The sequence below is a fragment of the Solea senegalensis genome, linkage group LG5, assembly GCF_019176455.1.
Source record: "Solea senegalensis isolate Sse05_10M linkage group LG5, IFAPA_SoseM_1, whole genome shotgun sequence".
Taxonomy (NCBI): Eukaryota; Metazoa; Chordata; class Actinopteri; order Pleuronectiformes; family Soleidae; genus Solea; species Solea senegalensis.
Genome location: NC_058025.1, coordinates 21,623,266 through 21,636,015, shown reverse-complemented (window position 1 = coordinate 21,636,015; position 12,750 = coordinate 21,623,266). Strand labels below are relative to the sequence as shown.

The window sequence follows — 12,750 nt, the reverse complement described above, 5'->3', positions numbered from 1 at the left end:
CCCAGAATGGCTTAAATCCAGCAGGATACCAGAAGAAATAACCCAGCCCATAAGTACAGCTGCCAGGCCCATGCCACACCAGGATAAATGATAGCCCAGAATTAGGCCAAGTACACTGGCTTGTATCTAAAAGTGTCCGAAATAGACCTCAATCAGTCCAAAACCAAATGAAATATCTATTCTTCTAAATATGTCTTCAAATTCTAACCAAAACTGGCAAAACTTGCCCAACTCCGTATTGGCCCACTTCAGCAGGTCGGCAACAACAACAGACGAGAACTTCTAGAGTGAGAGCAGCAGCCAGGAAACCATGAACTTAGCTTAGCACGAGACTGGACACACAGAGACACAACTCTAACTTGCATAAAGACCAACATATAGACTACTAACAGCATACTAATAGGTAATACATCAAACAGCAAATATTAACTGTAAAATGATCCTTACAGTATCAATGTAACTCTTTAGCAAGAATGATAATATGCACATTCGATTAAACTGGTGATCTTAACACTAAACCTGTAGCACACTCCTCTAATTTAGTGACCTTTAAAGTAAGACAAACAGATTAAAATATCATGTGCACACGTATATTCTGCATTTAGCTTTCTGTCTGTAAAATATTTAAACCTAAGTCGTGTTCTTTAAATGAGAATATTCTATAGGAAATGTGCGTCATGTCAATTATTTAACACCCATTTTGTTGTAATGGCATCTGACATGATGTTTTCTTTAGTAACATCGAACACTTGAGTAAAATCGTGCTGGCAGACTGACATCCCATGTGGATACCAGTCCAGTGTCATCATCATAACTCTTTATTAATCATTAATTATTGGAACATTTCCATAGAATAGAAAGTATCGCAATAATTCCGCACACCCGTGAGTTGGATTGATATCAGTGTTTGTTTCTGAGTCCAATAAGTCTCACAGAAATAATAAACCACACCCTAAAAGGTAATTATTTCTTATATTCAGAATCAGTCTATTGTCCACTGTAACTCTATCAAGCTCAGGACTCTTCTGTTGATCTGCAGAATGGCAACACTGTGCTTCGAATCAGAAAAATGGATCTTTGAGTATAGAAGAATGTGAAGAGCCTTGCAGCATGGCTACTCCTGCAGAGTACAGTTAAAAATAAATAAATACATTTGAATAAAAAGGGAGCAGAAGGCCGTTTCCCTGAAGAGTGGCTGATCGTGTATGGGCTTGGAACAGTTTTCACACGTCTGCTAATCCGTTATTAGACACGGAAATGGCAAAGAATCACATTCTACATTAGTTCTCCCTGCTCTAAGAAGAGCTAAACAATTTTAATTAGCGTAACTCACACCAGACCTGCTCTGGACCCAAAAGCCAAAATGTGGCAGCAGTGGCGTTGCCCCTACAGAGTGAGTAACACACTTGGTTTGGGAGCCAAAAAATAAGTTGTTCTTTCCATAGATTTTTGTTTTCATTATATCACAAAAACGTATTCCCAACTGGCAAGCCTGTAAGTCTTTCTTGGACAAACCAGACTCAGCAAATAAAGGTACGAGAATGTTATTGTACACAGCTGAGGAGCAGGAAGGGAAAATCTTGAGGGCCACACAGCTAATAAAAATGTGGAGAGTTATTCCAGTGTGGCATGATCAGAGCTGGCTGCATAAAAGGCACACTCGTCTCTCCACTGTGCACACACACATGGACGTATGAATCCCCGTCTCAATTTACAGTTCAGACAGCTGACTGACTCCCAGGCAACCTCCTCATCATATCTGTACACATTTCCCACAGTGAGGGCAATGGCTGTCTCTGGCAGCGGGACCAGCGACGGAGCAGAAAACTCAGCAAACTCAGGCTCCGTAAAGCTGCAGCACGTCGAGGCTTCACTGGTTATGACAAGAGAGAAAACCTTGAACTTCACAAACCTCGAACTGTGGCACACGATGGAATTTCACTGTAATTTGAATACAAAAGTGCGCTGTAAGGACTTTTGGCTTCTCATCCCACAGTGTGATCAAAAAAAGACAGAGAGTTAAGCACAGCTGAACACAGCTGCAAGCAATAAGGTGTCTGGTGAGTTTCAACAGATCCAAGCTGGCTGCCTTGACTTTATTAGCTGGATACAAACAGTATTTTAATAATTTGTTTCATTGTCAGCATGTCTTCGCGCGGACATTCGTGAGCGCGGGGACCGATCACGGGGACGAGAATCCGACGCGAGCCTCGTCACAGAAAGCAGGAAAAAAAGAACAGGTGATGTGTTGCAATCACTTCACATCTGCCAGAGTACATGTCCACACCCAGCAAAGTTCCACAATTACAATAAATCAGGAGGATGAAGCTTTTCCCATGACTCCATGTTCCATGACTCACCAAGCAAGTAGAGGTCTCCCCCTTTTTTTTCTTTTTTTTTAAAAAAAGGAATCCTCCCCACAATTTCACTGAATGGAGGAACCTTAAACACACCAGATGGTTTTTCAGAGTCGACACTGTCCCGTTGCATAACAGTTCACTGGAAATGGTGTTGAGACATTATTGCACAATCATACCTTTTTATCCCAAATGAAGACAGGGGTGTGTGCATCTACTGTACAATGAGCTTCACATGTTGTTTTGTCCAATCTTCTGACATCAAAATCTGAACCTTAGTGTGACCTTGGCTGCACTAAGGCCGTTTTTTAATCCTCCTTCTCTCCACCACAGTGCAAGTCTGCAGACGTTGTGTATTATTCAAAAGTTGGTCTGTCTGAGGTTTTTCATTCTTTCTGTCTGAGTTTGTTTTCTTTGTTGCAACACAGTGACAGGTAACTCAACTGTGTCTTTCTTCCTCATTTTGATTTACTTCGTAATGAAAATGGCCCGTGATGCGCAAGGAAATTAAAGTCTATCGCAAGAACATATTAATTAAGTTCCTCCAGGGTTTCCCATTAATTACCTTGACTGCAGCGGTCCACCGTCTAATTTGTTCCAGTATAACTTTAATATATACCAACAAAAATGCTCTGTGTTTTAGAAAGCTTTTTCTCTAGTCTTGATGACTGTTTCACCCTAAAGCTTTTGCACACATTCATACAGCAAATTAGTTTTTTGTAGCACGTTTCTATCACCTATTATTAACACTCATTCTCATGCTGCCAGGGACACATCGGGAGACAAAGCTCAAACCCTTTAGCTTTAGGTTTGTAGGCAACTGCCTCCACCACTGTTCCACAGCTGCCCCTTCATGTGACCAATAGCCCCTCCATCCATAGTCCTTAAGCACTTTAAATGTGCTATACAAATACATTCCACTTCCCAAGGTCACATCACTAAGTTGACGACGCTGTTGTCTTGAAGTGAGATCTGCTGACACCGTGTTCACTGCACTGATGAAATAACACAATGGCTTATGAGATCGGTCGATGAAACATTAGTCACTTACACAAAACTGATGATTCTCTCCTCCCACATTGAGTGTGGTCTTCTTGAGTAACACATTCTATGTGAAGTGCAAAGGTTTTTATAAGCAGAGTTGACTAAAACAACACAGTGGGCCACACTGCATGCATGTGCAGTGAGTGACAGCTGATTTCATGTCGTCCACATGAGGGGGGATTTCTGCTGCATGGCTGCCATTGCTGGTCTACTCTTAAATACATCTCTGGATTCAACTAAATGTTTTTTGACCTTGATTTCACTTGTAACTAAACTTTTTTTTTTTTGAGGATTCATTCAGTTTAAACGTACGGAGGCCTTATTTGAAAAGAAATAATAGATTCAGGATGCTGAAATGTTTTTTTTAAAAAGGGTACAGCCACTGTTGCCTTTGTGATGTACATTAAAACCACAGCAAACTGTAATTCTCACTGTCAATTTGACCGTAAACTGAGGAAAATAGGTGAAAACAAGAAGAATATTGTGTCTGAGATGCACCTAAGAGGCTCGTGTCACTTGTTAACGTGGATGCCTAAATGGGAAACCAGATGTTCTGTGACAGAGACATGCTTCGGTGTGGCCCCGGCCTTAGTCTAGTCTACTAGTCAGGGTTTTGACGTCTGTCTCTCATTGACAGCTCTTGTGGTGTTACAGTGGTTTGACTTGTAATTTGAGAGTGACACAAAACCAGAGAGCAAACGCTCCTCCTTCCACGACTTAACTCGGCTCTTGTGTTTGCACACGTGCCACTGACATAGAGAGAAAACAATACATCAGATTAATTTGCTGTTCTCACCAGATCTTAGTAAATCTGCCAAAACTAACAGGCAGGCAAGCCTCGTTCATGGTCAGCTATCACCGCAGATATTATCTAAATTAGTGAGAAACAATGTGGTTTCCTTTCCATGTAAAGCTGGCAATCATAGGTTAATTTCATGTACTTGGGTTTATTAGTTTTTCTGTTCCCCTATGATTCAAGACCTGTTTTCAAGATTTTACCCTTGCTAACAAGATAAATCTCTGGGAAAAAAAATGAACTGACTTTCCTTTGGAACTGACTGCATGCTGTTGCTCATATTCATTTTTGAGACCTGATTTTGTTGGACTCAGCCATTGCTACGGGCCATTAGAAAACCTTCCACCAGAACTGTGCTGTTGATTTTATCAGTACAACTACAAACATGCTGTGAAACATCTCTTCCAGTCTACTGGCTCTATTTTGAGCAGGGTTTGGGCTTCACCTAACACTAACCCAACAGTGGTTAATATACTACAAAGAAGAGAAAAATATAACACTGTCTCGACATCTGTGTCATCGAGAGCCATTGTTGGCCCAAAACTATCCACATTATTCCAAACCCCTTGCTACACGACATGAATAATGGGAGACACTTGCAGTTATTCATCACTGACACTGGGTCTTCGGGTCAGACTCCCATCCCTTGATGGTAGGAGGAGTGTGTGAAATGCTTTAGCAAGGCATTGCAGATAGAAAGGGAAGACATTCAGCTATGCCACATACTGCAGCATAACATCATCACAATGTACATGGCTGCTGTTCCAGAGCATTTTGAATCATTTCCGACTGCCATATTGCTTACCAGAACGAAAACAAAAACTATTTACCCTTTTGGACTTGCGAGATGATGTCAAGAAAATTCCTAAACTTTTTTTTTTCTCAAATTAAATGACATATTTGCGGCCGTTTGTTAAGATCTATTGTAAATTGAGAACTAATAGGTTTGGCCTGAGTGCCAGAGACAGGGTCAGGGAGTCAGACGCTGCTTTTAGTGATAGCACTGTGGAGGAAATTGCGAATATTTTCCCAAAACTGTCTTGAGGGAGTGAATGTGAAAACATGTATGTCAGCAGAAGTAGTTTCAGACATTTTCCAGGACTTCTCCTGACACCTACAACATCAAATGTCCAGGTAATATCTGAGTTATCTCATGTGAGAGGAGAGCAGGGAAAGATCTGGATAATTTACAGCTGTTTACACAGACTCTCCTGCTCTTTGGGAGGTGTCATATTGAGAGACATACTAATATTACTGTATTGTTTTGTTCTCTTTGTCTTTCCAGGGGATTTGCTGTCACTAAAAAAATATAAAAGCAGTGTTGAATGGGCCCTTGCACTCCCACACGTGCCGGGGGGTGCACGCTGGTTGGTGGCAAAAGCAGATGTGCACAATGGCTAATTTAGGAAAGAATATGTCATTTATTCTGTGACTACAGGGAATGAATCTGCCTTTAATCTGTGCAAAGCAGATCGTGCGGTCTCCATTCATTGCCAATGGGAAAAATATTTCAAGTATTATACACAGCAGAAGAAGAGGGGCAGCCCACGCACAAGCGGAAGGGCTTGTAATCGGAGGATTGTCAGTTCGAATCCCTGCCAGGTCAGGGGCTGGGGTACCCCTGAGAAAGTTACCCAATACCCAATCCCATTGCTAATTGTTAATTGAACTCTAAATTGACCCCAGCCGGGGTGGAGGGCACATCCAGTGTACTCCTGCTGCGGGTACAGAGCCCTGAAAAACGGGAGGGTTGTGTCAAGAAGGGCATGGAAAAATCTCTGCCAAATCAGATATCTGAATAATCTGCTGTGAACCCTAGAGGGGGGGGAAGTCAAGCAGAATAAAGTTTGATGTATGCACATTTTGGGGGCGTTTTGGGGAAGCTGCTCAAAAGGCACTCCTTTTTGAAACCGAAGAAGACAAAAATGATCTGAGGAATAGCGATAGGGCCTTACTAAAACTAGACAATTATCACATATGGAAAGAATAGTGCAAAAACATACGGGACAGTCAAAGCAGAACAGTGAGCCAGCTACAGACAGATGCTACGTTATCTGTCCACTCTGCATAGTAGGAAATCCAACAGGCACTGATCCATTGGAGATGTGTAATTAGTGTAAGCAGGATAGCAGAGTTTGGGAAAGGCCAAGGATAAAATGCACAAGGCCACAGAAAAAAACACTCTGCTGCAAACCATCAGTCTCTGTCAGGAAACCCAGCACAGCAACATGTAAAGCGATCAAATAATCCTTAGCACAGTATAAGGAAACTAACCCACTTTCACAACTTGTCCCACTTTTTAGGGAGAGAGGGGATGACATAACATGGAGCTGGAGGAAGCATTTCTAACCCGTGCTTCACCCAGTAAACTTCTGTTCCTCTGCTTCCTTCATCTTGAGGCCTGTGCTACTCATGAGGCAACGGCCCAGCTATTTGAACCTTGTGTATTTCATCCCAGGGGAAAACCAGATCACAGGTGTGCTGCTTGATGCCTGCATTATGTTTCGGCTTCTTTCCAAACAAGCGCTCAAACATCCGTGTTTGGCTCCAAAATCCAAACATTGCAATTTCACAGACTTCTGACCGCATATGCAGCTCAAAGCGAGCTTAAACCTCTCAAAGTTAAGAGTGTACGTTTGATTTACTCACTCACCATAAACACAACTCCACTCATTCAGTCATTCACATTCATTTGGCCTCTGATTTATGTCTGAAAAAGACTTTGAGGACAGAAACATTAATAATCTTTCACAGTCTGGACAGATTTGTTACTCCCACCTTTCGTCCATGTTGGCCAGGCACTCCAGGGGGGCCCGCGACACCAGGCTCTCCCTAAATTGAAAAAACATCACACCAGTATATTTACATGATCAGTGTCTGCAAAGAAGTTTTAAAGAAGAACATATGCTACTTTGCATACTTTTAGTCCTTTTGGGGCTTGGCCAGGGGACAGTCCAGGATCTCCCTTTTGTCCCTAGAAGATAAAAAGAAGAGAAGATTTTCTTTTAAATACATTTGAAGTTACTTTTCCTGCAAATAGCACAACATATTCCTGTGTCTGCATGTATTCTGCACCACGGCAGCCTTCCACTGGCATGGCACGGCGAAGCGTGCATTTAGCATTTACACTAATACAGAAGGATGATCTTGAGCCTCCTTATTGGTAAGTGTAGCTGTTGTATTTACACAAACGCACAGTCTATTTATGCCCTCCTGATACTTGGTTTACACCAATCCAGAGAGAAGCGCTGGGGAGTGAGTGTGCACATTCTTCTCCCTTTTCGGGCTGCGGGAATCCTGTCAGTGCATTCTGGGTCGGCACTGGATGTCCAGTTGTGCTGGTGAGAGCGCTAACCAGTAATCTCCACTATTATATTGTCAGAGGTCCATGGAGAAACAGATAACTTTTTGTGTCAGCACTTTCCACTTGAAAAACCTTGAAATAACAAATAGAGGAAGCATCTGCAGCACTGTGTTAGTTGGACAAAATTTCATTCGATTAACTGTAATTATTGTGTGGAAATAAATCTTGAATTGTGACTCACTTTGTGTGATTATTGACCGGATAAAAAGTGAATGTAATCTCAGAGTCGGGGGAAAAATAAGCCAATGTAGGAGTGCCTGAAACCTATATTCTGTTAAATGGCCATCAGGGGGCAACAGCGAGGGTTGCATAAAGGCCATTGCAGACGAGATGTGATTTATCTGCATGTTAACCCTTTAACACCAAGCGTAACGCAGACGACACATTTGCACAAGCGCACTTTGCATTACCGTAATTATCTGATATTGAAAGTTATTCTGGAAAAATGGGCTAAAGCACTTACTCAAAGTACATTTTCTGGCCCTTTTATGGTTAAAATAAGCAAGGTGTTAAAGGGTTCATTATAATAACCAAAACTGTATTGAATTAATGTAAACGATAGAATTTCGCTGAGTGATGTTTCTAACAGTTATCTCAAAATACTTCCTGGAGTAAATGCAGTGACAACAGCAGGTTGTTGTGACAAATAAATCAATCAAACAAATCCTCAAACTGTCTGACAGACCTTAAACCACACAAGCGCTCCTCTGCTTTTCAGTCACATTGCTGCTGACGTGCAAAGGCCTTTATTCTATAGCCGTGATCCTCAAACTGTGGTACGTGTACCACCAGTGGAACACAAGTTTCCTCTGGTGGTACTGGTGGGAAATCTGAAATACTGTACCAGGGTATGTGATTGGAGTGGAGCTGAGGATTGTTGACAGTAAATGATCTTATCGGGAAGCCTGTAGCGGACTTTGTTCGGCCTATTAACACCACTGTATTTTAACGTTGATGATAATGGTGTTACTTTGAGAGAGGTGGTACTACATTTTCATGAGTTTATGGTCGCAGTCACTAGTTTTAGGTCCTTTTTGTGTATTATGCTCCCACTTAGAGGAAAAAACATGACTTGCACTGTCATGCACTGGTGCAAGGATACACCAGGTTGCAGATCCCACTGTTCCAAATATGGTTACTCTTGGGTCTCAAAATATTCAACTCAACACTTCAAAATGGCAGTCCATAAACCAGTAGGTGATGCCACAGTAGGTTTGATCCTGTGGCTAACACATTTAAAAAGAAGTGTGGGGGAATATATTCCCCAAACCTTCACACGAGACGTTCATTCATGTGTGAGGAGAGTTACTGGTCAAAGTAAGTTAGTATTCGGCCCATTAAAACCTGCATGTCAGTGTCGGCTACAACTTGGCATGAGACAATCTGTGGGAGTGCTGCTCCAGCCAAGAGCAATATAGTCTACATGAACACTGGGTCTTTCCACTCTCTAAAGCTTTTCACCCCAAGCTAGATTATTTTAAGAATTTCAGTTCAGTTCTAAATCGGATCATTTCCTGTGAAAGCTCAAGGCCTCAACAAGCACTTGTATCTTTCTAATGATTCTATGTATTCTGTATGTGCATCTCATGCCTTTATGAACTTAACATGTTTACTCTAATGGTATAGGTGCTTGATCTTCATCGTGCCTGCATTCATCATCATTCCATCCAGAAAGAGTCGTATGTTCAAAACAAAATTTAGCTTTCACAGAGAATGTTTTCATCCAAATGGTTTATTTCTCTTAAAACTGAAAACTGTGCCAGACCAGACTGTGTGCGGTTTGAGGTTTGTGTGCAAATGAGTCAAATTGAGCCAGGCAGGTTTGGTTCGGCTCCAGCTAACACATATGTATGATATAGAGTTATGGGTTTGGCTTAAGCAGGCCAAAGCCTGGTATCAATTATGTTTTTGTTATTGTTTGTTTGTTTTAACTTAAAGATGTAGGAAAAGGCTGTAATTCCTTGCATTTCAATGGACTAGGTAACTGGATTGAAATACCAGTGCTGACTCCTTTGTGATATCAGACTGACATATTATGCTAAACGACGCTCTCTGCTGACAGCTCAAACCATCTGGAACACACACTGATGTCAAGTACTTGCAAATTAGTGAGGTAGAAAGTCGTAAAACTTCTGTTCTTTCCCTGAACTGACACAAATGGCTGAGGGGAGAGGAGATGAACTTTGATGTTAAGAGGATATGACCCCGGATATTCACAAGCTAGAATCATAAACAACATTATAAATAGAGGAAAATCCACAAGGAATATCTGCTCTTAAAGTGTACAATTTCAAAGAGCTGCCAATTATTTCATTGTTTTGTATTTATAAAATGTGAACTTTTCTAGCCCTACTTGCATTATTGAGAGGTTGAATTTAGAGACATGGCATAATTTATCTTTCTACAGAGACAAACAACCTTTCACACTCACATTAACACCAGTGGTCTTTTTTTTTTAAAATCTCCAATAAAACTAATACACATTCTGCATTTCATACGACTGTTGGAGGACGATGGAGTATCAGAAGAGAACGCGCGCAGGCACTAGAAAAACATGCCAACCCTTCACAGAATATCAATTGAACCAGGATTTGAAATGAGAATCTTCTAATTTTGTGTTAGATAAAGTAATTATTATGTAGTCAAATCATTTTAGCAGGTTCCAGTAAAGTGGGGTCACTTTTTTTTACAGAATCCACTGAAGGCAGGAGAGGGCAGGATTGTTTTGTTGTTATTCATGGATCAGTAATTCCATGTTAACCATCCAGCATTACATAAATCAAGTCATCTGACAGAGAACTTGACGTCTGCACCTCCCAGCCTTGGGGGAGAGCTGGCCCACGATGGGACAATGTAACCAATCTCAGGCCGTGCTAAAAATATTTAAGATGACGTCATTTTTTTTTCATCAATGATGTACCTTCACTCCAGGAGGTCCTGGTGGACCAGGGTTTCCATGAGGACCAGGGGGACCCTAGAATGAGAGACATAATCAGAGCGAAGGTGAGTCATTTAACATTCATCGGCCCATTTCAGAAGCAAAGAGAGCAAGAGTATGTGTGGTATATGAGGTGCATGCACATACTTTTCCCCTGTCCACCACCTGTGTTGTGGAACAGGTCAGCAGTGCCCGAGGTCTCTCTCTGTTTGTGTATGTGTAGGCGCTCTGTGAGACACGCTGTGTCTGTTTGTCTGCCTGACTGTCCAAGTTCTGACATATGGATGTGATTTTCCTCCTCCCCAGACTTTTCCACTGTTTTCAGGGGTCCCACAGAGTTAAGGCCACTCCACTCCATCACAACATATCTCCCGAGAGCTTTGTGTCACAAACACAGTTCCTTGTTATACTATGCATAATGAGCTTGGATGGGATTCTTGAGGCTTTTTTCGTGCCAAAGGTTTTAGCCAGGTGGGTAGGACGTACAGGAGCAGAGAATGATGATATACAATTTCTCTTTTCTCTGGTTTGAAAGGACGATAAATTAAAACAAGCTGCAGAGAGGGATTGTTTGGAAAAATAAAGCCACAACTTCCTGAGGCATCCAACCAAGGAGTCTTCCATTTAACTGCACATTTGTGTGTGGAGCTGAGCTGAAACGCTGAGCAATGAAAAATCTTCTCCAGCGAAACTAAAAGCTTTGTTACATGTTCTGAGGGTTTGGAGAGCGAGCCACCGTATCATCAGCTCCCTCGTTGAGTTGTCCAGACTTTCCATGGGGATGTGAAGAGAGACATTTTCCTCCAAGCTGAAGGTGAAAGTGAAGGGTAGGGTTACTCGGACTCAAACAGACGGGGGGAGGGGGGCCAGGAGGTGCATGAATACAGTTGGGTGATCCAGCCGGTCTCTGTCTCTGTTATGTATCTGAGCTCCATTATCAGACGTTAGCGAGGAGTCAAACAGCCCAGGTCCACCTCCCGTACCATCGCACTGGCCAGGCCTCTCCCCTCACTGGCGCTTGCTGTTAGACATATGGAGACACTTAACAGAAGCTCATCTACAGATTTCCTCCCCCTCCTCCTCCTCCTCCTCCTCCTCCTCCTCTATTTGGAACGTTCGCTCTTTCACTAGCTGGATATTAAAACGTATGGAAGTCATTATCTCCACATAGCAAGCATGGGCAAGAGGAGACCGAGAGAAATAGCGAGGTCAGAGCAGAATATTACAAACTGCACTCTCACTATACGAAGGTGCTGATGACAAGGTGGGTGGCTGCTCTCCCACCAGAGATGAGGATAATGGAAGAATGAGTCACTTTGTCTATCTATCTACACGTGTGGGTGAGAGGTGGAACAACCTCTTTGGTGGAATAACCTCTTTGATTAATAGTTGAAAAAAACAAGCAAGCATTTAGATTCTCCCCCAACATACACAGGAGCACTAATGCAAACCCGGACCAGCACATACACACACCTGTAGGTCAAAGCTGTGACCTGGTTTATGATGTGAGTCAATGACTTAAGGAACAAGCCAGAGTCAACTACCGTGCTACCGTATTTATAGGCCATTAACCAGCAACGGATCTGCTGACACCCTCTCTGGACTGAACGGGTGGAAATACTGGCGCTTTAGCCTAATGATTATTTAATATGATACTCATGTTAAAATTGTCTTTATTTTTTTAAACTTTATTTACAAAACTGCTTTTATATGAGGTTTCAACCAGCCATTGTGCTGTCACTATAACAAACATGCCAGGGTAGCAACTATGTTTAACCTCTTCAGGATTACTCTTGATTTTGCTGAGCTTACTTCTGTCACTTTGAGTCCTGTGTTCACTGAGTTATAAGTTATTAAGTTATTAAGTTTAAATAAATAATAATAATAATAATTCTAAATAAAGTTACTGCAACAACTGTTCACAGTGGGAATAAAGGAGGAACCACTCCTTTATGATTTTCAAGCACAAAAATCATGAGTTTTCAATTAAATATATTGAAAAAAAAAAAACAATTAAAAAAAGATCAAAGTGAGCATCAAGACCTCTAACCGTGTTGGCATGTATGCCAGATAAAATAGTAGCGGTAGTAGTCTTGTTTCTTTAATTAATATTCCTATTGAAAACAAATGACTATTGCTGCAGCTATAAACATGAGTTTCATTACTTTCTTTGTGCAAAACAAGATAAATATGGTAGATAGACCTAAAGTAAACTGATACCTTCTGAAATGTTTTTTTTTATCTTTTTCAC

At 41.6% G+C, this 12,750-nt stretch overlaps 1 protein-coding gene across 3 annotated transcripts in view; it reads right to left on the bottom strand.

The window, feature by feature from the left end:
- The window catches only part of col27a1b (collagen, type XXVII, alpha 1b), a 69,807-nt gene that overhangs the window by 40,659 nt on the left and 16,398 nt on the right, over window positions 1-12,750 (bottom strand). For all 3 annotated transcript variants that reach the window (XM_044026742.1, XM_044026743.1, XM_044026744.1), the window contains 3 exons: window positions 10,482-10,535; window positions 7,118-7,171; window positions 6,976-7,029 (listed from right to left, as the gene is read on the bottom strand). In XM_044026742.1, coding sequence (XP_043882677.1) covers window positions 6,976-7,029; window positions 7,118-7,171; window positions 10,482-10,535 — 162 coding nt within the window. The remainder of the gene's footprint in view (window positions 1-6,975; window positions 7,030-7,117; window positions 7,172-10,481; window positions 10,536-12,750) is intronic.